At 39.1% G+C, this 24,785-nt stretch overlaps 1 protein-coding gene across 4 annotated transcripts in view; it reads right to left on the reverse strand.

The window, feature by feature from the left end:
• UPRT (uracil phosphoribosyltransferase homolog) overlaps positions 1–24,785 on the reverse strand; it is a 139,397-nt gene that overhangs the window by 20,035 nt on the left and 94,577 nt on the right. For 2 of the 4 annotated variants that reach the window (XM_025372310.1, XM_025372311.1), the window contains exon 1: positions 10,402–10,983. The exons of 1 other annotated variant lie outside the window; for it this stretch is intronic. In XM_025372310.1, the coding sequence (XP_025228095.1) occupies positions 10,402–10,787 (386 nt within the window). In that variant the 5' untranslated portion in view covers positions 10,788–10,983. Of the gene's footprint in view, positions 1–10,401; positions 10,984–24,785 lie in introns of those variants that run through there. One more of the 4 variants, XM_025372312.1, reaches the window with a different exon arrangement.

Genomic DNA, 24,785 nt, shown 5'->3' on the forward strand with positions numbered 1-24,785 from the left:
CATAGGAAAAGGAGGAGAGTACTAATCAAGGGAACACTTCATGGGACAAAAGAATCTGAACAACAGCCTTTGGCCCTAAACCTTCCCTCTGACAGAGCATACCCAAATGAGAAGGAATCAGAAAACAAACCCTGGCAATATGACATAAGAAGGCTGTTTAACAGCCCCCAAAAATCACACTAGTTCACCAGCAATGGATGCAAACCAAGAAGAAATCCCTGATTTGCCTGAAGAAGAATTCAGGAGGTTAGTTATTAAGCTAATCAGGGAGGCACCAGAGAAAGGCAAAGCCCAATGCAAGGAAATCCAAAAACAATACAACAAGTGAATGGAGAAATATTCAAGGAAACAGCGCAAAGAAAAAACAATCAAAACTTCAGGAAACTTTAGACACACTTTTAGATATGGGAAATGCTCTGGAAAGTCTCAGCAACTGAATTGAACAAGTAGAAGATAGAAATTGACAGCTTGAAGACAAAGTCTTTGAATTAATCCAACAAAGACAAAGAAAAAAGAGTAAGAAAATATGAACGAAGCCTCCAAGAATTCTAGGATTATGTTAAACAACTAAACCTAAGAATCATCAGTGTTCCTGAGGGAGAAGAGAATTCTAAAAGCTTGGAAAACACATTTGGGGGAATAATTGACAAAAATTTCCCCAGCCTTGCTAGAGACATAGACATCCAAATACAAGAAGCACAAAGAACGCCTGGAAAATTCATCACAAAAAGGTCATTGCCTAGGCACATTGTCATCAGGCTATCCAAAGTTAAGATGAAGGAAAAAAATCTTAAGAGCTGTGAGACAAAAACACCAAGTAACCTATGAAAACCTATCAGATTAACAGCAGATTTGTCAGCAGAAACCCTACAAGCTGGAAGCTTTCTATCTTCAGCCTCCTCAAACAAACAAACAAACAAACAAATCAGCCAAGAATTTTGTGTGCAGCGAAACTAAGCATCAAACATGAAGGAAAGATACAGACTTTTTCAGGCAAACGCTGAGAGAATTCACCATTATCAAGCCACCACTACAAAAACTGCTAAAAGGAGCCCTAAATCTTGAAACAAATCCTGGAGACACATCAAAACAGAACCTCTTTAAAGCATAAATCACTCAGGACCTATACAACAAAAATACAAGTAAAAGACAAAAACTAAAAACACAACAAAACAAACAAACAAACAAAAAAAGTACAAAGACAGCAAAGAGCATGATCAATGCAACAGAACCTCACATTTCAATACTAACATTGAATGTAAATCACCTAAACGCTCCACTTAAAAGATACAAAATTGAAGAATGGATAGGAACTAACCAACCAATTATCTGCTGCCTTCAGAAGACTCACCTAACACATGAGGACTCACACACACATAAGGTAAAGAAGTGGAAAGAGACATTTCATGCAAATGGACACCAAAAGCGAGCTGGAGTAGCTGTTCTTATATCAGACAAAACAAACTTGAAAGCAACAGCACTTAACAAAGACAAAGAGGGACATTATATAACGGTAAAAAGCCTTGTCCAGTGAAAAACTATCACAATCCTAAACATATGTACACCTAACACTGGACCTCCCAAATTTATAAAATAATTACTAACAGACCTAAGAAATGAGTTAGACAGCAACATAATAATAGTGGGGGACTTCAATACTCCACTGACAGCACTAGACAGGTCATGAAGACAGAAGGTCAACAGAGAAACAATGGATTTAAACTATACCTTAGAACAAATTGACTTAACAAATATATACAGAACATTTCATCCAACAACTGCAGAATATATATTCTATTCAACAGTGCATGGAACTTTCTCCAAGATAGACCATATGATAGGCCATAAAACAAGCCTGAATACATTTAAGATAACTGAAATTATATCAAGTACTCTCTCAGACCACAGTGGAATAAAACTGGAAATTAACTCCAAAAGCAACCTTCAAAATCATGCAAATACATAAAATTAAATAACCTGTTCCTGAATGATCATTGGGTCAAAAACAAAATCAAGATGGAAATTTAAAAGTTCTTCAAACTGAATGACACATACCTCCCAAATAACGACACAACCTCCCAAAACCTCTGGGATACAGCAAAGGCAGTGCTAAGAGGAATTTCACAGCCCTAAACACCTACATCAAAAAGACTGAAAGAACACAAACTGACATTCTAAGATCACACCTCAAGGAACTAGAGAAACAAGAACAAACCAAACCCAAATCCAGCAGAAGAAAGGAAGTAACCAAGATCAGAGCAGAACTAAGTGAAATTGAAGCAATAGATATATATATATATATGATAAATGAAACAAAAAGCTGGTTCTTTGAAAAGATAAATTAAATTAATAGACCATTAGCAAGATTAACAAAGAAGAGAGAAAATCCAAATGACCTCACTAAGAAATGAAACATGATATATTACAGTTGACACCAGAGAAATACAAATGATCATTCAAGGCTACTATGAACACCCTTACACACATAAATTAGAAAACCCAGAAGAGATGGATAAATTCCTGAAAAAAAAATACAACCCTCCTAGCTTAAATCAGGAAGAATTTGATACCCTGAACAGACCAATAACAACCAGCAAGACTGAAATGGTAATTTAAAAATTACCAACCAAAAAAAGGTCCAGGATCAGACAGATTAACAGCAGACTTCTACAAGACATTCAAAGAAGAATCGATAACATTCCTTTTGACACTATTCCACAAGACAAAGAAAGAGGGAACACTCCCTAATTCATTCTATGAAGCCAGCATCACCCTAATACCAAAACCAGGGAAGGATATGACCAAAAAAGAAAACTACAGACCAATATCCTTGATGAACGTAGATGCTAAAATCCTTAACAAAATACTAGCTAACCAATACCAATACCACATCAAAAAGATAATCCACCATGATCAAGTGGGTTTCATACCAGGAATGCAGGGATGGTTTAACATACACAAGTCAATAAATGTAACACACGACATAAACAGAATTAAAAGCAAACATCACACAATCATCTCAATAGATGCAGAAAAAGCATTCAACAAAATGCAGCATCCCTCCATGATTAAAACTCTCAGCAAAATCAGCATACAAAGGACACAACTTAATGTAATAAAAGCCATCTATGACAAACCCACAGACAACATAATACTGGATGGGGAAAAGTTCAAAGCATTCCCTCTAAGAACTAGAACAAGACAAGGATGCTCACCCTCACCATTCCTCTTCAACATAGTACTGGAGGTCCTAGCCAGAGAAGTAAGACAAGAGAAAGAAATAAGGGGCATCCAAATCAATAAAGTGGAAGTCAAACTCTCACTGTTTGCTGATGTGATCTTTTACCTTGAAAACCCTAAAGACTCCTCCAGAAAGCTCCTAGAACTGATAAAAGAATTCAGCAGTTTCTTGATATAAGATTAATGTACATAAAACAGTAGCTCTTCTATACACAAACAGTACCCAAGCTGGGAATCAAATCAAGAACTCAACCCTCTACAAGAGCTGCCAAAAAAAATAAATAAAAATAAAATCTTTAGGAATTGACCTAACTAAGGAGTTGAAAGACCTCTACAAGTAAAACTTCAAAACACTGCTGAAAGAAATAATAGATGACACAAATGAATGGAAATACATCCCATGCTCATGGATGGGTAGAATCAATATTGTGAAAATTATCATATTGCCAAAAGCAATCTACAAATTCAATGCAATCCCCATCAAAATACCACCATCATTCTTCACAGAACTAGAAAAAAAAAATTCTAAAATTCATATGGAACCAAAATAGACCCCACATAGCCAAAGCAAGACTAAGCAGAAAGAACAAACCTGGAAGTGTCACACTACCTGATTTCAAACTATACTATAAGGCAACAGTCATGAATACAGCATGGTACTGCTATTAAAACAGGCACAAAGACCAATGGAACAGAATAGAGAACCCAGAAATAAACCCAAATACTTATAGCCAACTGATCTTCAACAAAGCAAGCAAAAATATAAAGTGGGGAAAGGACACCCTTTTAAACTAATGGTGCTGAGATAATTGGCTAACCACATGTAGGAGAATGAAACTGGATCCTCATCTCTCACCTTATACAAAAATCAACTCAGGATGGATTAGGGACTGAAATCTAAGACCTGAAACTATAAAAATTCTAGAAGATAACATTGGAAAAACCCTTATAGAAATTGGCTTAGCCAAAGATTTCATGACCAGGAACACAAAAGCAAATGCAATAAAAACAAAGATAAATAGCTGGGACTTAATTAAAGAGCTTTTGCATAGCAAAAGGAACAGTCAGCAGAGTAAACAGACAACCCATACAGTGGGAGAAAATCTTCACACTATACATCTGACAAAGGACTAATATCCAGAATCTACAAGGATCTCAAACAAATCAGCAAGAAAAAAAAAATCCCATCAAAAAGTGGGCTAAAGACATGAATAGACAATTCTTAAAAGAAGATATACAAATGGCCAACAAACATATTAAAAAATGCTCAACATTACTAATTATCAGAGAGATGCAAATTAAAACCACAATGCAATGCCACCTTACTCCTGCAAGAATGGCCATAATCTAATGTAAATGATGAGTTAATGGGTGCAGCACACCAACATGGCACATGTATACATATGTAACAAACCTGCACGTTGTGCACATGTACCCTAGAACTTAAAGTATAAAAAATAATAATAATAATTTTAAAAAAAGAATGGCCATAATCAAAAAATAGTAGATGTTGGCATGGATGTGGTGAGCAGGGAACACTTCTACACAGATGATGGGAATGTCAACTAATGGAAACAGTGTGGAGATTCCTTAAAGAACTAAAAGTAAAACTACCATTTGATCAGCAGTCCTGCTACTGGGTATCTACCCAGAGGAAAAGAAGTCATTATACGAAAAAGATAGTTGCACACATGTTTATAGCAGCACAGTTTGCAATTGCAAAAACGTGGAATCAACCCAAATGCCCATCAGTCAATGAGTGGATAAAGAAACTGTAGTATATATATACGATGGAATACTAGTCAGCCATTAAAAAAATGAATTAACATCATTTGCAGTGACCTGGATGAGATTAGAGACAATTATTCTAAGTGATGTAACTCATGAATGGAAAACAAAACATCATATGTTCTCACTAGTATGTGGCAGCTAAGCTATGAGGATGCAAAGGCATAAGAATAATACAGTGGACTTTAGGAACTTGGGAGGAAAGGGTGGGAGGGGTTCAAGGGATAAAATATTACAAATATGATGCAGTGTATACTGCTTGGGTGATGGGTGCACCAAAATCTCACAAATCACCACTAAAGAACTTACTCATGTAACCAAATACCACCTGTACCCCAATAACTTATGGAAAAAAATAAATAAGTGAAACCTGAAAGCTTTAAAAAAAATGTTGAAATTATTGCAAAAAAATGAGACAGAAAAATGAGAGAAACTATTTGATCTGATTACAACTGCTACATTAATTATCCTTTGTGTCAGGGACTGTGCCAGGTCAGACCCCCTTTCTGCCTCCTTGGAGTCCAGTCTAGTTAGGTATACCAGGATATGCCCAGTAAATATTATAACAGAGATCCGTATAGCTTAGTAGTGACTTCCTCCTTCCTGCTCCAAAAGTCAGAGGAGTCATATGGGAAACAAATAAAAACCGAAAATATGTCCATGTTTTAAACAATTTGCATGTCACAGTATTTTTCTGTGGTGGGCATTTTGGTTTTGTGCAAGTTGGAAGGAAATGTTGGGAGATTCCTCCAGTGTTGATGTAATGCTAGGCCAGCCTCTCTAGGCTAGCTCTGTTTAGTGTGTAGAATTCCTGGATCACCCTATCTATAGCCCAAATCAGCAGGCTAGCAAATCAGCACACAAGGGAGACTGGCCATTCTCCCAGGGGCAACGCCCCCGTCTAAACACAGCACAATTACCTGTGGTCAGGTTTCACTCAAGACTATACAAACAACTGCTAAGGATGGGAGTCAGGAACTTGTATTTAAAAAGAGAGAGAGAGAGAGAGAGAAAGAGAAAGAGAAAGAGACTCCACAGGCAATTCTGATGCACACAGCTTTGGTTAAGGACAACACATTACTTAGTCACATAACTCAAATCACATCAGATTGCACTCACATTAGGGTTACACAGGATGTTCATTCACCCTAAGGATAATTTTCTCCTCTCCAGGTGACTAAAGAGAGTTACAAGGCTGAATGTGCTCCTTTCTTTGTCCTATGTCACATACTGACATACTCTAACATTGCTAAACTTTTATCCAAGCAGCTTGCTGAGGCCATGCCAAAGCCCCACCTAGGACAAATATACAGGAAGCATTCAAGAGCTCACACAACATCTTTAATGTTTCAGGAAACAAAAATAAAAAATAAAAAACTGGACAGGGAGGATGATCTTTTAAATACACTGCATTGCCTTAAATATGAGGTCATGAACTATATTCACAGGAAAAGCGCATTACTCAGATTTTGCTGGGTTTAGTATATAAAGGAGGCAAAAGACAAGGATGTGTGGTTTAATTCATTGCAACAACAACAACAAAACGACATAAATGAAGGAATATTTTCTTATCCCAAGTTCACCAGCAACCCACATATGTATGGCTGAGCAAATAATCTACTCACTCAGTGTTTACTGCACTTTGAAAGAGAGAAATTTATTTCCTTGAAATTCAATAATACAACCAACATGTTATGTTTCAAATATTGCACATTTCAAAACTTAAAAAGACATTTTAAATCAATACAGACAATGTTCTCAATCTTGCCTGTTTCACATATATATACAACAACATGCAGTCCTGCTGGGTCAATCCCGATTTCCCCATCCAAAGTCAATTCACAAAGCAATCCCTTCACTAGATAGATGCTAAGGACCAGAAACAATAAAAGAAAAAATATGTACTCCAGTGGATTCTATTATCAGACAGCTCCACAGTACACATTTATGCTGTCACATCAAAATAGAGAAGAGAATAAGCCCGAAAGAGAACCGGTTATAATGACTGAAGGCACCTTCCATAACTAGACCTATGTAAATATAGCTCCTCTTACCATAGGCACCTTAAACCAGCATCCTAGAGGGGCTAAAACAGGTCTTGTGTGAGAGGATGACAATTTTTTAAAGATAAAGAAAGGGAATATAAAGCCTCTAATTTGGTTAACAAAAACAAAACTAAAAACAATGTCCCCAGCCTAAATAAGCATCAATACATTACCAAACATTGTCGTGGGTCTTTCCATACTATATCAAAACAAGATAAAAATTATCTATGATATCCCAATATTGATTTTCAAAATAAAAACATGAATTCCACAGAGTTAAATTCCTTTTACTGTCTTCTGACAAATCAAGAAGACAGCACTCATGAATGCAATTAGAAGCATACACAAATCCAAACATGAGGCTTGAAATTCCTTAAATGTGAACAGCTCTTCACAGTTGATAATGAATGTTCATGAACAGTATCTTGCCTTAACCTCCCAGGGACTCCATGTGATATTTACCAACATCTTCATTTTACAGATGATAAAGGTGAAGCACAGAGATGCTAAACATATTACCTAAATCACTCCTCTGGATCCTGCCATCTCCTTCCAAATTCAGAGGAAAAAAAAAAAGGATTCCACTTACACCCAGGTTTACTACATAACCCAGGTTTTTCTGACTAATGAAGTATAATAGGGTATTTATTTTGTCATATGTGAATGCTAAATGCCATTCCCTCTCCAAGCTCTATACAATGGAACTTAACCTTTACATTATCGTGACACTTTATGAAATCTAATAAAAGCTAAGGAATCCTCACCCTCTAAAAAAAGGCACACATGTGAATGTTCGTAGCAGCATTATTCATAATAGCCAAAGAGTGGTAAACCACCCAAATGTTCATCAACTGATGGATAAACAAATTGTGGTATATTCACACAATGGAGTATCATTTAACCATAAAAAGGAATGATCCCACACGGATGAACTTTGAAAACATGCTAAATGAAATGAGTCACAAAATGACCACATATTGTATGATATGAAATGTCCAGAATAGACATTCTTTTATATGTAATGTGCAGAATGGGCAAACCATTAGAAATAGAAAGTAGATTAATGATTGTCTAGGGCTTTGGGTGGGTTGGGTGAAAATGGGGAGTGATTGTTTAATGGGCATGGGCTTTCTTGCTGGGGTGATGACAAATGTTCTAAAACTGTGGTGATGAATGCACAGCTGTGAACATACTTAAAACCACTGAATTACACACTTTAAATTCTTGAACTGTATGGTCTGTGAATTATGTCTCAATAAAGATGTTATTTAAAAACAACTATTACAAATCCTCATATGAGTAAAATTTTCCAGATAATTTATGAGGGTTTGTTAAAGCCCTGAACCCCATCTACAGGTATGAGGGAGTCCAAGACCCAAGCTTAGTAACTCCTGCTCTACACAGACAAGAATCATCATCTATTTTTCTTTGTTGTACATGTAAGATTTATTTTGGCTGCCCCTACCCTACCACAACTACACCAAACCTATGCCTCCTATTTTTTAAGATCACTATTTTGTCTATTAGATAACATAACCACAGTAGTTTTCCGTATTGATTCATTAAAAAGAGTAAAATCATATAGTTTCATAAATATAATTTTAAAAGCTACAAAAAAAACCCTCTAGCCATTGAGCATCTATTATTTGCAAGACATGGCTGGCATTCAAAAATTTAAAAGATTTCTGCCCTCAAGTCTAAGATGTCATAGGCAGGATAAGATCTATACAAAAATAACAATATATGAAATAGAAGGTGAATCTTGCATTAAAAAGACAAGGGAAGATAAGACAGGAATAATGATTAAAGGGAAGCTTCTTGCCAGAGGTGGACATTTATTTAATGCTGTGTTTCACCTTGAAGAATAAGTATCCTGAACGTGCATAAAGGAGACACAGGGAATTCCAGATGAGAGCAGAAACAGATATGCTTCAGAATTGTTCCTGGGAATTATGAAGAAGGGCCTTATTCCCAAGGTAAGGGGGCCAGGCATGGTGGCTCACACCTGTAATCCCAGCACTTTAGGAGGCCCAGGCAGGAGGATCACTTGAGGCCAGGAGTTCAAGACCATCATGGACAATATAGCAAGACCTACATCTCTACAAAAAAATAAAAAATTAGCCGGGGGCAGTGACATGGCCTATAGTCCCAGCTACTCAGGAGGCTGAGGCAGGAGGATCACTTGAGCCCAGAAGTATGAGGGTACAGTGACCTCTGATCTCACCACTGCACTCCAGCCTGGGTGAACGGAGAGAGATCCTGTCTCAAAAATATCAATCAAGCTAAGGATCCTGACTTTATTTGGTAGGCTCTGAGAAACCAAAGAAGGTTGCTGAGTAGGGCAATTACTGAATCAAAGATGTATGCTATGAAGATTGATTGTATAGTAATGTATGGGTGCACGTGGAAGAGAGGAAAAACTGCAAGCAGAGAAACAGTATTATTACAATAATGTAAGAAAACGTTTCTAGAGTCTGGTTTTGGGAGTGGCATCTGTCATTCAGTAGCCATTTTTAAAAGATCAAGGCATGCCCTCCCCACCCCTGCCACTGAAAAAGGCGTGTTTTGACATGCTGCTGATTTACAGTGCTGCCAATAAAGAAAATGGCTGTAGTTCATCATGGTACATATTTCCCTGGGGAAAACCCGTTTACAATGTAGGTTTAGCAATTTCAAAATAACATTTTAACATAAAGTTCTGGTTACATTGGTTTGTGGGATTAGGAGGGGCCAAAGGCTCCTTTAGGCTCCCTTTGATCCATTAACTATGTTCTGTGAGTTTACAGTGAAAAATCTTGATAACAGTTGGACGATAAGCTTTCATGTGACCAAGTAAACCTGAACTCCAAGACTAAAAGACCTTGTTTGCAGTAGCAAATACTAAAGGGTCAGGGCCTGAATAGAATTTCTTTGAAATTGCTTTATTTCTATTTATGAGCCTGAGGTGATTGGTGGTAGTGCATAACCTATAGTAACCCTTTCTGGGTTAGATGTTTACCATGTGGACAAGCACTGGGCACATAGTATAGGGGAGTTTACCTGCCTGGAATGGCCAAGGAGTTGTCTTCCCTGGGAGAGGAAGAGCCCAGAGGCTACCTAAAGTCTTCCTCCCCACCCAAAGTGATGTTAAACACCGGAACTTGGAAAGAGAAGGTTGGCGTTCGAGTCACACCACACACACACACCCCCCCACCCAAATAAAAGGTCTTACCCAATCTCCAAAGTTTGCCAAGGCCAAGAACACTATCTCTTAGCCCTTTTACTTCCAATCCCCGCCCACAGCCTGCAAGACCCTCCACTTCCCTTTCCCCTTCCGCTCTCAGCTTACTTGTCCCGGATGATGGTCTGCAGCTCCCGGATCTGATCATTCATAGGCAGCAGCTTAAGCTGCGCCCCGATCTGCCGGGAGAGTTCGCAGTCCCCTAGGAAGGAGTTGCCAGCTGGTGCGTCATAGCTGCTACTGTCACCACTACCACTGTTGCTCTCTGAGTTGAGGCTGGAGCCGACGCAGGCCCCAGCGTCCAGCTCGGCAGGCAGGCTACAATGGGTGTGCCCCGTGAGGAGAGTCACCTTGGCCCTGGAGGCTCTGTTTCCCCCTGCATGGTCCAGGATCGGATCGCCAGGTCGCAGCTGCTCGGGACTTGGGGTTGAGGCAGAGTTTACTTGCTGGTTGTGACAGGGCATTGAGTCCGGACACTGTAACTCCGTGGCCATACACCGGGCCCTGGGCTATCCCCGCTGCTACCGAACACTGAAGATAAAGAGGAACAGGTAGAAAGGACAGATGCTCACGTGCTCTCTCGGTTGCTCCCGCCTCTTCAGAACATCTAACCCTGGCTGTCCTTTCACCCCTAGGCCGCTGTTGGTTTCCTTTAGCACACTTTGGCTCACTCCCGCCCACATCAGACGTACTGCCTGCCTAAACACCCTATTGGCTTCACTCCCCGCCACTCTGAGGCGCCACTGCTTGTTAACCCTTTGAGTCACCCTTGCTACGTGGGTTTCCACAGGTAGCTAAGCCCCCGCAGCGAGGCCAGGGATGCCAGCTTGAAGTGTCTTCCGGGAGCCCCTGAGGCCTCTGCATTCAGAACTTTGGGTGATTGGTAGAGCCAGGAAAAACAGGGGGTGGCAAGTGATGCTACACAGTTACACACATAAAGCCCATGTTTTCAGACTTTGTGACCCAGCAGAGAAATTAAACCTCAGTAACCGCATCTTCAGTTAGCTTGTCTGCGTAACTGAAGGAAGAAGTAAAAAATGCTTAGCAGACTGCTGAAGAGCCTGTCCTCTACTAGACAGTTCTAGAAACTGCAGCTTCCCAAGTGTGCTTGACCGCCAAAGCTTTTCTTATCTTTATTGGTTGGGCCCTACAGTGTACACGTTGCCATGGGGATTCAGGCTGCATTTCAGATCCACTATCACTTTGAATCTTTTAAGTACTTGGAAAGACGCTTATTTTTAAGTGTGCGGACTCACTATAACGGCCTGAGGTCAGAGTGTCTAGGGCAGTACTTTTCAAACATCGGTATGTACCACAGTAATTGTAGAGCTTGTTAAAATGCAGGTTATGGCTCATTTTTGAGATTCTGATTCTGTAGATCCGAGATGGGACACAAGAATCTTTTTTTTTTTTTTTTAACTTTTATTTTAAGTTCAGGGACATATGTGCAGGTTTGTTACATAGGTAAACTCATGTCATGGGGGTCTCTTATAAAGATTATTTCATCGCCCAGGTATTAAGCCTAGTACCCACTACTTATCTTTCCCAATCCTCTCCCTCCTCACACCATGCACTCTGCAGTAGGCTCCAGTGTGTGTTGTTCCCCACTATGTGTCCACGTGTTCTCATCATTTAGCTCCCACTTACAAGTGAAAACATGCAGCATTTGGTTTTCTCTTCCTGTGTTAGTTTGCTAAGGATAATAGGCTCCAGCTCCATCCGTGTCCCTGCAAAGGACATGATCTCATCCTTTTTTATGGTTGCATAGTATTCCGTGGTGTATATGTACCACATTTTCTTTATCCATTCTATCATTGATGGGTAGTTAGGTTGATTCCATGTCTTTGTTATTGTAAATAGTGCTGGAGTTAACATATGCATACATTTGTCTTTAATAATACAATAATTTATGTTCCTTTGGGTATATACCCAGTAATGGGATTGCTGAGATGAATGGTATTTCTGTCTTTCCTTTTCTTAACATGCCTATACAGATTTTTTATAAATTTTTTTATTTCCATAGGTTATTGGGGAACAGGTGCTGTTTGGTTAGATAAGTAAGTTCTTTAATGGTGATTTGAGAGATTTTGGTGCATCCATCACTTGAGCAGTATACACTGCACCCTATTTGTAGTCTTTTATCTCTCAAACCCTTCCCACCCTTTTCCTCCAAGACCCCAAAGTTCATTGTATCATTCATATGCCTTTGTATCCATCATAACTAAGCTCCCACTTAGGAGAACATACAATGCTTGGTTTTCCATTCCTGAGTTACTTAACTTAGAATAACAGTCTCCAATCTCATCCAGATTGCTGCAAAAGTCATTAATTCATTCCTTTTTATGGCTGAGTAGTATTCCATCTGATATATATATATATAAATCACAGATATTATATATCACAGATATATTTATATATCATAGATAGATAGATAGATAGATAGATAGATAGATAGATAGATCACAGATATTTATATATCACAGCTGCTTTATCCACTCGTTGATTGATGGGCATTTGGGTTGGTTCCATGTTTTTGCAATTGTAAATTGTGCTACTATAAACATGCATGTGCAACTATCTTTTTCATATAATGACCTCTTTTCCTCTGGGTAGATACCCAATAGTGGGATTGCTGATCAAATGGTAGTTTTACTTTTAGTTCTTTAAGGAATCTCCACAATGTTTCCATTAGTTGACATTCCCACCAGCAGAGTAGCAGTGTTCCCTGTTCAACACATCCATGCCAACATCTACTATTTTTTTAATTTTTTGATTATGGCCATTCTTGCAAGAGTAAGGTGGTATTATGGTTTTAATTTGCATCTCTCTGATAATTAGTGATGTTGAGCATTTTTAAAATATGTTTGTTGACCGTTTGTATATCTTCTTTTAAGAACTGTCTATTCATGTCCTTAGCCCACTTTTTGATGGGATTGTTTGTTTTTGTCTTTCTGATTTGAGTTCCTCGTACATTCTGGATATTCATCCTTTGTCAGATGTATAGATTGTGAAGATTTTCTCCCACCGTATGGGTTATCTGTTTACTCTGCTGACAGTTCCTTTTGCTGTGCAAAAGTTCTTTAGTTTAATTAAGTCCCAGCTATTTATCTTTGTTTTTATTGCATTTGCTTTTGTGTTCCTGGTCATGAAATCTTTGGCTAAGCCAATTTCTATAAGAGTTTTTCCAATGTTATCTTCTAGAATTTTTATAGTTTCAGGTCTTAGATTTCAGTCCTTCATCCATCCATCCTGAGTTGATTTTTGTATAAGGTGAGAGATGAGGATCCAGTTTCATTCTCCTACATGTGGTTAGCCAATTATTCCAGCACCATTAGTTTAAAAGGGTGTCCTTTCCCCACTTTATATTTTTGCTTACTTTGTTGAAGATCAGTTGGCTGTATTTGGATTTCTGATTTTGTGTTTTGTTCCATTGGTCTATGGGTGTATTTTAATAGCAGTACCATGCTGTATTCGTGACTATTGCCTTATAGTATAGTTTGAAACCAGGTAATGTGATGCCTCCAGATTTATTCTTTTTTGCTATATTGGCTGTTTTGCTTCAATATGACTTTTAGAATTGTTTTTTCTAATTCTGTGAAGAATGATATTAGTATTTTCATGGGAATTGCATTGAATGTGTAGATTGCTTTCCTTGTAGAGGTCTTTCACCTTCTGGGTTAGGTATATTCCTAAGGAATTTTTTTTTTCACATAAAGTGTTTATTTTTTCCTTATTATACTTTAAGTTCTGGGGTATTTGTGAAAAACGTCCAGATTTGTTACATTGGTATACACGTGCCATGGAGGTTTGCTGCACCCATCAACCTGTCACCTACATTAGGTATTTTTCCTCTCCAGCCCCCTAACCCCGACCGGCCGCAGTGTGTGATGTTACCCTCCGTGTATCCATGTGTTCTCATTGTTCAACTCCCACTTATGAGTGAGAATATGCAGTGTTTGGTTTTCAGTTCTTGTGTTAGTTTGCTGAAAATGATGGTTCCCAGCTTCATCCATGTCCCTGCAAAGGACATACACTCATCCTTTTTTTATAGCTGCATGGTATTCCATGGTATCTATGTGCCACATTTTCTTTATCCAGTCTAAAATTGATGGGCACTTGGGTTGGTTCCAAGTCTTTGCTATTGTGAATAGTGATGCAATAAACATATGTGTGCATGTGGCTTTATAGTAGAATAATTTATAATCATTAGGTTATATAGCCAGTAATGGGATTGCGGGGTCAAATGGTATTTCTGGTTCTAGATCCTTGAATCACCACACTGTCTTCCACAATGATTGAACTAATTTACACTCCCACCAACAGCGTAAAAGTGTTGCTATTTCTCCACATCCTCTCCCGCATCTGTTGTTTCCTGACTTTTTAATGATCACCATTCTAATTGGCATGGGATGGTTATCTTATTGTGGTTTCGATTTGAATTTCTCTAATGACCAGTGATGATGCCTTTTCTTCATATGTTTGTTGGCTGCGTAAATGTTTTCTTTTGAGAAGTGTCTGTTCATATCCTTCACCCACTTTTTTTTTTTAATGTTCCATGTTTATTTTTGTAATATTCTGTCTCCCTCTAACTTCACCACCACTAGCATGTAATAGCCACCTGAGTGGGGCATTTAGTTTGTTTAAAGTATGTACCCGGTACACGGAAGAGGGTCAGGCAATATAGAAGATGCCTGTCAAATACCTAGGAATGCAGACATAGTCAGATGTTTTTCTATAGACATACTGATTGAATTTCACTTTAAAACAAATAAAAATCACAACCAAAAGCAACTGCCTAGTAAACCAAGTCTCCGTGGTTTCAGGAATCACATACTGAATTTAGTTGCATTTTGCTTATGGTAGTCAGTTGATTCGGGATTGTCCACAATCTTAGATAATCATCATGTTATCTGATATCTAGATTATCAAAAAATGCCTTCACCCACTTTTTGATGGGGCTGTTTGTTTCTTTCTTGTAAATTTATTTAAGTTTTTATAGATTCTGGATATTAGCCCTTTGTCAGATGGATAGATTGCAAAAATTTTCTACCATTCTGTAGGTTGCCTGTTCACCCTTATGATAGTTTCTTTTGCTGTGCAGAAGCTCTATTTTATAATTAGATCCCATTTGTCAATTTTGGCTTTTGCTGCCATTGCTTTTGGTGTTTTAGTCATGAAGCACTTGCCCATGCCTATGTCCTGAATGGTATTGCCTAGGTTTTCTTTTAGGGTTTTTATGGTTTTAGGTCTTATGTTTAAGTCTTTAATCCATCTTGAGTTGCTTTTTGTATAAAGTGTTAGGAAGAGGTCCAGTTTCAGTTTTCTGCATATGGCTAGCCTGTTTTCCCAACACCATTTAATAAATAGGAAATCACTTTCCCATTGCTTGTTTTTGTCAGATTTGTCAAAGATCAGATGGTTGTAGATGTGTGGTGTTATTTCTGAGGCCTCTGTTCTGTTCCATTGGACCGTATATCTGTTTTGGTACCAATACCATGCTGGTTTAGCTACTGTAGCCTTCTAGTAGAGTTTGAAGTCAGGTAGTGTGATGTCTCCAGCATTGTTTTTTTTGCTTAGGATTGTCTTGACTATGTGTACTATTTTTGGTTCCATATGAAATGTAAAGTAGATTTTCCAATTCTGTGAAGAAAGTCAATGGTAGCTTGATGGGGATAGCATTGAATCTATAAATTCATTTGGGCCGTATGGCCATTTTCACAATATTGATTCTTCCTATCCATAAGCATGGAATGTTTTTCCATTTGTTTGTGTTCTCTCTTATTTCCTTGAGCAGGGGTTTGTAGTTCTCCTTGAAGAGGTCCTTTACACTGCTTGTAAGTTTCGTTCCTAGGTATTTTATTCTCTTTCTAGCAATTGTGAATAGGAGTTCACTCATGATTTGGTTCTCTGTTTGTTATTGGTGTATAGGAATTCTAGTGATTGTTGCACACTGATTTTGTAACCTGAGACTTTGCTGAAGTTGCTTCTCAGCTTAAGGAGATTTTGGGCTGAGATGATGGGGTTTTCTAAGTGTACAATCATGTCATCTTTAAAAAGAGACAATTTGACTTCCCCTGTTCCTATTTGAATATCCTATATTTCTGTCTCTTGCCTGATTGCCCTGGCCAGAACTTCCAATATTATGTTGAATAGGAGCGGTGAGTGAGGGCATGCTTGCCTTATGCTGCTTTTCAAAGGGAATGATTCCAGCATTTGCCCATTCAGTATGATATTGGTTGTGGGTTTGTCATAACTAGCTCTTATTATATTGAGATACGTTCCATCAATACCTAGTTTATTGAGAGTTTTTAGCATGAAGGGCTGTTGAATTTTGTCAAAGGCCTTCCCTGCATCTGTTGAGATAATCATGTGGTTTTTGTCATTGGTTCTGTTTATCTGATGGATTACATTTATTGATTTGCATATGTTGAACCAGCCTTGCATCCTAGGGATGAAGCCAACTTGATTGTGATGGATAAGCTTTTTGATGTGCTGCAGGATTTGGCTTGCTAGTATTTTCTTGAGGATTTTCACATTGATGTTCATCAGGGGTATTGGCCTGAAATTTTCTGTGTGTGTTGTGTCTCTGCCAAGTTTTGGTATCAGGAGGATGCTGGCATCATACAATGAATTAGGGAGGAGTCCCTCTTTTTCTGTTGTTTGGAATAGTTTCAGAAGGAATGGTATCAGCTCCTCCTTGTACCTCTGGTAGATATTGGCTGTGAATTCGTCTGTCCTGGACATTTTTGGTTGGTAGGCTATTAATTACAGCCTCAATGTCAGAATTTGTTGTTGGTCTATTCAGGGATTCGACTTCTTCCTGGGTTAGACTTGGGAAGGTGTATGTGTCCAGGAATTTATTCATTTCTTCTAGATTTTCTAGTTTATTTGGGTAGAGGTGTTTATAGTTTTCACTTATGGTCGTTTGTATTTCTGTGGGATCAGTTGTGATATCCCCTTTATCATTTTTTATTGTGTCTATTTTATTCATCTCTCTTTTCTTCTTTATTAGTCTGACTAGTGGTCTGTTTTGTTGATCTTTTCAGAAAACCAGCTCCTGGATTATTGATTTTTTGAAGGGTTTTTTGTGCCTCTATCTCCTTCAGTTCTGCTCTGATCTTAGTTATTTCTTGTCTTCTGCTAGCTTTTGAATTTGTTTGCTCTTGCTTCTCTAGTTCTTTTAATTGTGATGTTAGGGTGTCGATTTTGGATCTTTCCTGCTTTCTCCTGTGGGCATTTACTGCTACAAATTGCTCTCTAAACCCTGCTTTAAATGTGTCCTACAGATTCAGCTATGTTGTGTCTTTGTACTCATTGGTTACAAAGACCATCTTTATTCCTGCCTTAATTTCGTTATTTAGGAGCAGGTTGTTCAATTTCCATGTAGTTGTGTGGTTTTGAGTGAGCTTCTTAGTCCTGAGTTCTAATTTGATTGCACTGTGGTCTGAGAGGCTGTTCGTTCTGATTTCTGTTCTTATACATTTGCTGAGGAGTATTTTACTTCCAACTATGTGGTCAATTTCAGAATAAGTGTGATGAGGTGCAGAGAAGAATGTATATTCTGTTGATTTCGGGTGGGGAGTTCTGTAGATGTATATTAGGTTTGCTTCATCCAGAGCTGAGTTCAAGTCCTGAATATCCCTGTTAATTTTCTGTCTTGTTGATCTGTCAAATATTGACAGTGGCATGTTAAAGTCTCCCACTATTATTGTGTGGGAATCTAAGTCTCTTTGTAGGTCTTTTGGAACTTGCTTTATGAATCTGGTGCTCCTGTATTGGGTGCATATATATTTAGGATAGTTAGCTCTTCTTGTTGCCTTGATTCCTTTACCATTATGTAATGCCCTTCTCTGTCTCTTTTGAACTTTGTTAAAGTCTGTTTTATCAGAGACTAAGATTGCAACCCCTGCAGTTTTGTTTGTTTGTTTGTTTTGCTTTCCATTTGCTTAGTAAATAGTCCTCTATTTCTTTATTTTGAGCCTATGTGCGTCTTAGCACATGAGATGGGTCTCCTGAATACAGTACACTGATGGGTCTTGAATCTTCATCCAATTTGTCAGTCTGGGTCTTTTAATTGGGTATTTAGACCATTTACATTTAAGTTTAATATTGTTATGTATAAATTTGGTCCTGTCATTATGATGCTAGCTGGTTATTTTGCCCATTAGTTGATGTAGTTTTTTCATAGTGTTGATGGTCTTTACAATTTGCTATGTTTTTGCAGTGGCTGGCACTGGTTGTTCTTTCCATGCTTAGTACTTCCTTCAGGAGCTTTTGTAAGGTAGGTCTGGTGGTGACAAACTCCATCAGCATTTGCTTGTCTGTAAAGGATTTTATTTCTCCTTCTCTTATGAGGCTTAGTTTGGCTGGATATGAAATTCTGAGTTGAAAATTCTTTTCTTTAAGAATGTTGAATATTGGCCCCCAGTCTCTTCTGGCTTGTAGTGTTTCTGCTGAGAGATCAGCTGTTAGTCTGATGGGTTTCTTTTTGAGGATAACCTGACCTTTCTCTCTGGCTGTCCTTAACATTTTTCCTTCATTTCAACTTTGGTGAATCTGAATATTATGTGTCTTAGGGTTGCTCTTCTTGAGGAGTATCTTTCTGGTGTTCTCTATATTTCCTGAATTTGAATGGTTCTGTTTATGTGATGGATTATGTTTATTGATTTGCATAGGTTGAACCAGCCTTGCATCCCAGGGATAAAGCCCACCTGATCGTGGTGGGTAAGCTTTTTGATGTGCTGCTGGATTCAGTTTACCAGTATTTTACTGAGGATTTTCGCATCAATGTTCATCAGGGATATTGGTCTAAAATTCTCTTTGTTGTTGTTTTTGTTGTTGTTGTTGTTGTGTCTTTGCCAGGCTTTGGTATCAGGATGATGTTGGCCTCATAAAATGAGTTAGGGAGAATTCCCTCTTTTTCTATTGATTGGAATAATTTCAGAAGGATTGGTACCAGCTCCTCTTTGTATCTCTGGTAGAATTCGGCTGTGATCGTTCTGGTCCTGGACGTTTTTTGGTTTGCAGGCTATTAATTATCGCCTCAATTTCAGAGCCTGTTATTGGTCTATTCAGACATTCAACTTCTTCCTGGTTTAGTCTTGGGAGGGTGTATGTGTCCAGGAATTTACCCATTTCTTCTAGACTTTCTAGTTTATTTGGGTAGAAGTGTTTATAGTATTCTCTAATGGTAGTTTGTATTTCTGTGGGATCTTTGGTGATATCCCCTTTATCATTTTTTATTGTGTCTATTTTAATCATCTCTCTTTTCTACTTTGTTAGCCTTGCTAGCAGTCAGTCAATTTTGTTGATCTTTTCAAAAAACAGCTCCTGGATTCATTGATTTTTTGAGGGGTTTTTTGTGTCTCTATCTCTTTCAGTTCTGCTCTTAGTTATTTCTTGCCTTCTGCTAGCTTTTGAATTTGTTTGCTCTTGTTTCTCTAGTTCTTTTAATTGTGATGTTAGGGTGTTGATTTCAGATCTTTCCTGCTTTCTCTTGTGGGCATTTAGTGCTATAAATTTCCCTCTACACACTGCTTTAAATGTGTTCCCGAGATTCTGGTACGTTGTGTCTTTGTTCTCATTGGTTTCAAAGAACATCTCTATTTCTGCCTTCATTTCGTTATGTACCCAGTATTCATTCAGGAGCAAGTTGTTTAGTTTCCATGTAGTTGTGCGGTTTTGAGTGAGTTTCTTAATCCTGAGCTCTAATTTGATTGCGCTGTGGTCTGAGAGACAGTTTGTTGTGATTTCTGTTCTTATACATTTGCTGAGGAGTGCTTTACTTCCAACTATTTGGTCAATTTTAGAATAAGTGTGATGTGATGCTGAGAAGAATGTATATTCTATTATTTGGGATGGAGAGTTCTGTAGGTGTCTATTAGGTCTGCTTGGTGCAGAGTTGAGTTCAATTCCTGCATATCCTTGTTGACCTTCTGTCTCGTTGATTTGTCTGATATTGACAGTGGGGTGTTAAAGTCGCCCACTATTATTGTGTGGGAGTCTAAGTCTCTTTGTAGGTCTCTAAGGACTTGCTTTATGAATCTGGGTGCTCCTGTATTGGGTGCATATATATTTAAAATAGTAAACTCTTCTTGTTGAATTGATCCCCTTACCATTATGTAATGGCCTTGTCTCTTTTGATCTTTGTTGGTTTAAAGTCTGTTTTATCAGAGACTGGGATTGCAACCCCTGCCTTTTTTTTCTTTCCATTTGCTTGGTAGATCTTCCTCCATCCCTTTATTTTGAGCCTATGTGTGTCTTTGCACAAGAGATGGGTCTCCTGAATACAGCACAGTGATGAGTCTTGACTCTTTTATCCAATTTGCCAGTCTGTGTCTTTTAGTTGGGGCATTTAGTCCATTTACATTTCAGGTTAATATTGCTTTGTGTGAATCTGATCCTGTCATTATGATGTTAGCTTGTTATTTTGCCCATTAATTGATGCAGTTTCTTCCTAGCATCGATTGTCTTTGCAATTTGGCATGTTTTTGCAGTGGCTGGTACCAGTTGTTTCTTTTCATGTATAGTGCTTCCTTCAGGAGCTCTTGTGAGGCAGGTCTGGTAGTGACAAAAATCTCTCAGCATTTGCTTGTCTGTAAAGGATTTTATTTCTCCTTCACTTATGAAGCTTAGTTTGGCTGGATATGAAATTCTGGGTTGAAAATTCTTTTCTTTAAGAATGTTGAATACTGGCCCCCACTCTCTTCTGGCTTGTAGGGTTTCTGCAGAGAGATCCACTGTTAGTCTGATGGGCTTCCCTTTGTGGGTAACACGACCTTTCTCTCTGGCTGTCCTTAACATTTTTTCTGTCATTTCAACCTTGGTGAATCTGACTCTTATGTGTTTGGGGGTTGTTCTTCTGGAGGAGTATCTTTGTGGTGTTGTCTGTATTTCCTGAATTTGAATTTTGGCCTGTCTTGCTATGTTGGGGAAGTTCTCCTGGATAACATCCCGAAGAGTGTTTTCCAACTTGGTTCCATTCTCCCCATCACTTTCAGGTACACCAATTAAACGTAGATTTGGTCTTTTCACATAGTGCCATATTTCTCAGAGGCTTTGTTTGTTCCTTTTCATTCTTTTTCCTCTGATCTTCTTTTCTCACTTTATTTCATTAAGTTGATCTTCAATCTCTGATATCCTTTCTTCTGCTTGATCGATTCAGCTATTGATACTTGTATATGCTTCACAAAGTTCTCATTCTGCGTTTTTCAGCTCCATCTGGTCATTTCTGTTCCTCTCTAAACTGGTTATTCTAGTTAGCAATTCTTCTAACCATTAGCTTCCTTGCATTGGTTTAGAACATGCTCCTTTAGCTTGCAGGAGTTTGTTATTACCCACCTTCTGATGCCTACTTCTGTCAATTCAGCAAACTCATTCTCCATCCAGTTTTGTTCCCTTGCTGGCGAGAAGTTGTGATCCTTTGGAGGAGAAAAGGCATTCTGGTTTTTGGAATTTTCAGGTTTTTTGCGCTGGTTTCTCCCCATCTTCATGGATTTATCTCTTTTTGGTCTTTGATGTTGGTGACCTTTGGATGGGGTCTCTGAGTGGACATCCTCTTTTTTGATGTTGATGCTATCCCTTTCTGTCAGTTAGTTTTCCTTCTAACAGTCAGTTCCCTCGGCTACAGGTCTGCTGGAATTTGCTGGAGGTCCACTCCAGACCCTGTTTGCCTGGGTATCACCAGCAGAGGCTGCAGAACTGCAAATATTGCTTCCTGTTCCTTCTTCTGGAAGCTTCATCCCAGTGGAGCACCTGCCAGATGCCAGCCAGAGCTCTCCTGTATGAGGTGTCTGTTGGCCCCTACTGGGATGTGTCTCCCAGTCAGGATACATGGGTGTCAGGGACCCATTTGAGGAGGCACTCTGTCCCTTAGCAGAGCTCAAACGCTGTGCCATAAGATACGCTGTTCTCTTCAGAATCATCAGGCAGGGACATTTATTTCGCTGAAGTTATGCCCACAGTTGCCCCTTCCCCCAGGTGCTCTGTCCCAGGAAGATGGGGGTTTTATCTATAAGCCCCTGACTCGGGTTCCTGCCTTTCTTTCAGAGATACCCTGCCCAGAGAGGAGGAATCTAGAGAGGCAGTCTGGCCACAGTGGCCTTGCTGAGCTGCAGTTGGCTCCACCCAGTTCAAACTTCCCAGTGACTTTGTTTACACTGTGAGAGTAAAACTGCCTACTCATGCATCGGCAATGGCAGATGCCCCTCCCCAAACCAAGCTCAAGCATCCCAGGTAAACCTCAGACTGCTGTACTGGCAGCAAGAATTTCAAGCCAGTGGATCTTAGCTTGCTGGGCTCCATGGGGGTGGGACCCGCCAAGCCAGAGCAGTTGGCTCTCTGGCTTCAGCCCTCTTTCCAGGGGAGTGAATGGTCCTATATTGCTAGTGTTCCATGCACCACTGGGGTATGGGAAAAAACAAAAAACAAAAAACAAAAAACACCTGCAGCTAGCTCGGTGTCTGCCCAAATTGCCACCCCGTTTTGTGCTTGAAACCCAGGGCCCTGGTGGCATAGGCTCCATAGGGAATCTCCAGATCTGCGGGTTGTGAAGACTGTGGGACAGAGTGCACCATTCTTCAAGGCACAGTTCCTCATGTCCTTGGGTAGGGGAGATAATTCTCTGACCCATTTTGCTTCCCGGGTGAGGTGACGCCTCACCCTGCTTCAGCTCCTCCTCTGTGGGCCACACCCACTGTCCAACCAGTCCCAGTGAGAGGAACCGGGTACCTCAGTTGGAAATGCAGAAATCACCCTTCTTCTGCATCAATCTCGTTGGGAGCTGCAGACTGGAGCTGCTCCTATTTGACCATCATGCCAGCAAATCCCTCAGATTTTTTTTAAGGGATTGTAAAAGGGTTGAGTTCTTGATTTGATTCTCAGCTTAGTCACTGTTGGTGTATGTAAGAGCTACTGATTTGTGTACATTAATCTTGTATCAAGAAACTTTGTTAAATTCTTTTTTTTTCATTTTTTTTTTATTTTTTATTATACTTTAAGTTCTAGGGTACATGTGCATAACGTGCAGGTTTGTTACCTGTGTATACTTGTGCCATGTTGGTGTGCTGCACCCATCAACTTGTCAGCACCCATCAACTCGTAATTTACATCAGGTATAACTCCCAATGCAATCCCTCCCCACTCCCCCCTCCCCGTGATAGGCCCTGGTGTGTGATGTTCCCCTTCCCGAGTCCAAGTGATCTCATTGTTCAGTTCTCACCTATGAGTGAGAAAATGCGGTGTTTGGTTTTCTGTTCTTGTGATAGTTTGCTGAGAATGATAGTTTCCAGCTGCATCCATGTCACTACAAAGGACACAAACTCATCCTTTTTTATGGCTGCATAGTATTCCATGGTGTATATGTGCCACATTTTCTTAATCCAATCTGTCACTGATGGACATTTGGGTTGATTCCAAGTCTTTGCTATTGTGAATAGTGCCGCAATAAACATACCTGTGCATGTGTCTTTATAACAGCATGATTTATAATCCTTTGGGTATATACCCAGTAATGGGATGGCTGGGTCATATGGTACTTCTAGTTCTAGATCCTTGAGGAATCGCCATACTGTTATCCATAATGGTTGAACTAGTTTACAATCCCACCAACAGTGTAAAAGTGTTCCTATTTCTCCACATCCTCTCCAGCACCTGTTGTTTCCTGACTTTTTAATGATCGCCATTCTAACTGGTGTGAGATGGTATCTCATTGTGGTTTGATTTGCATTTCTCTGATGGCCAGTGATGATGAGCATTTTTTCATGTGCCTGTTGGCTGTATGAATCTCCTCTTTTGAGAAATGTCTATTCATATACTTTGCCCACTTTTTGATGGGGTTGTTTGTTTTTTTCTTGTCAATTTGTTTGAGTTCTTTGTAGGTTCTGGATATTAGCCCTTTGTCTGATGAGTAGATTGCAAAAATGTTCCCCCATTCTGTAGGTTGCCTGTTCACTCTGATGGTAGTTTCTTTTGCTGTGCAGAAGCTCTTTAGTTTAATTAGATCCCATTTGTCAATTTTGGCTTTTGTTGCCATTACTTTTGGTGTTTTAGACATGAAGTCCTTCCCCATGCCTATCTCCTGAATGGTATTCCCTAGGTTTTCCTCTAGGGTTTTTATGGCATTAGGTCTAACATTTAAGTCTCTAATCCATCTTGAATTAATTTTCATATAAAGAGTAAGGAAAGGATCCAGTTTCAGCTTTCTACTTATGGCTAGCCAATTATCACAGCACCATTTATTAAATAGGGAATCCTTTCCCCATTTCTTGTTTTTGTCAGGTTTGTCAAAGATCAGATGGCTGTAGATGTGTGGTATTATTTCTGAGGCCTCTGTTCTGTTCCATTGGTCTATATCTCTGTTTTGGAACCAGTACCATGCTGTTTTGGTTACTGTAGCCTTGCAGTATAGTTTGAAGTCAGGTAGCGTGATGCCTCCAGCTTTGTTCTTTTGACTTAGGATTGTCTTGGAGATGCGGGCTCTTTTTTGGTTCCAT

Source organism: Theropithecus gelada, chromosome X (genome assembly GCF_003255815.1).
Source record: "Theropithecus gelada isolate Dixy chromosome X, Tgel_1.0, whole genome shotgun sequence".
In the NCBI taxonomy this organism is placed as follows: domain Eukaryota; kingdom Metazoa; phylum Chordata; class Mammalia; order Primates; family Cercopithecidae; genus Theropithecus; species Theropithecus gelada.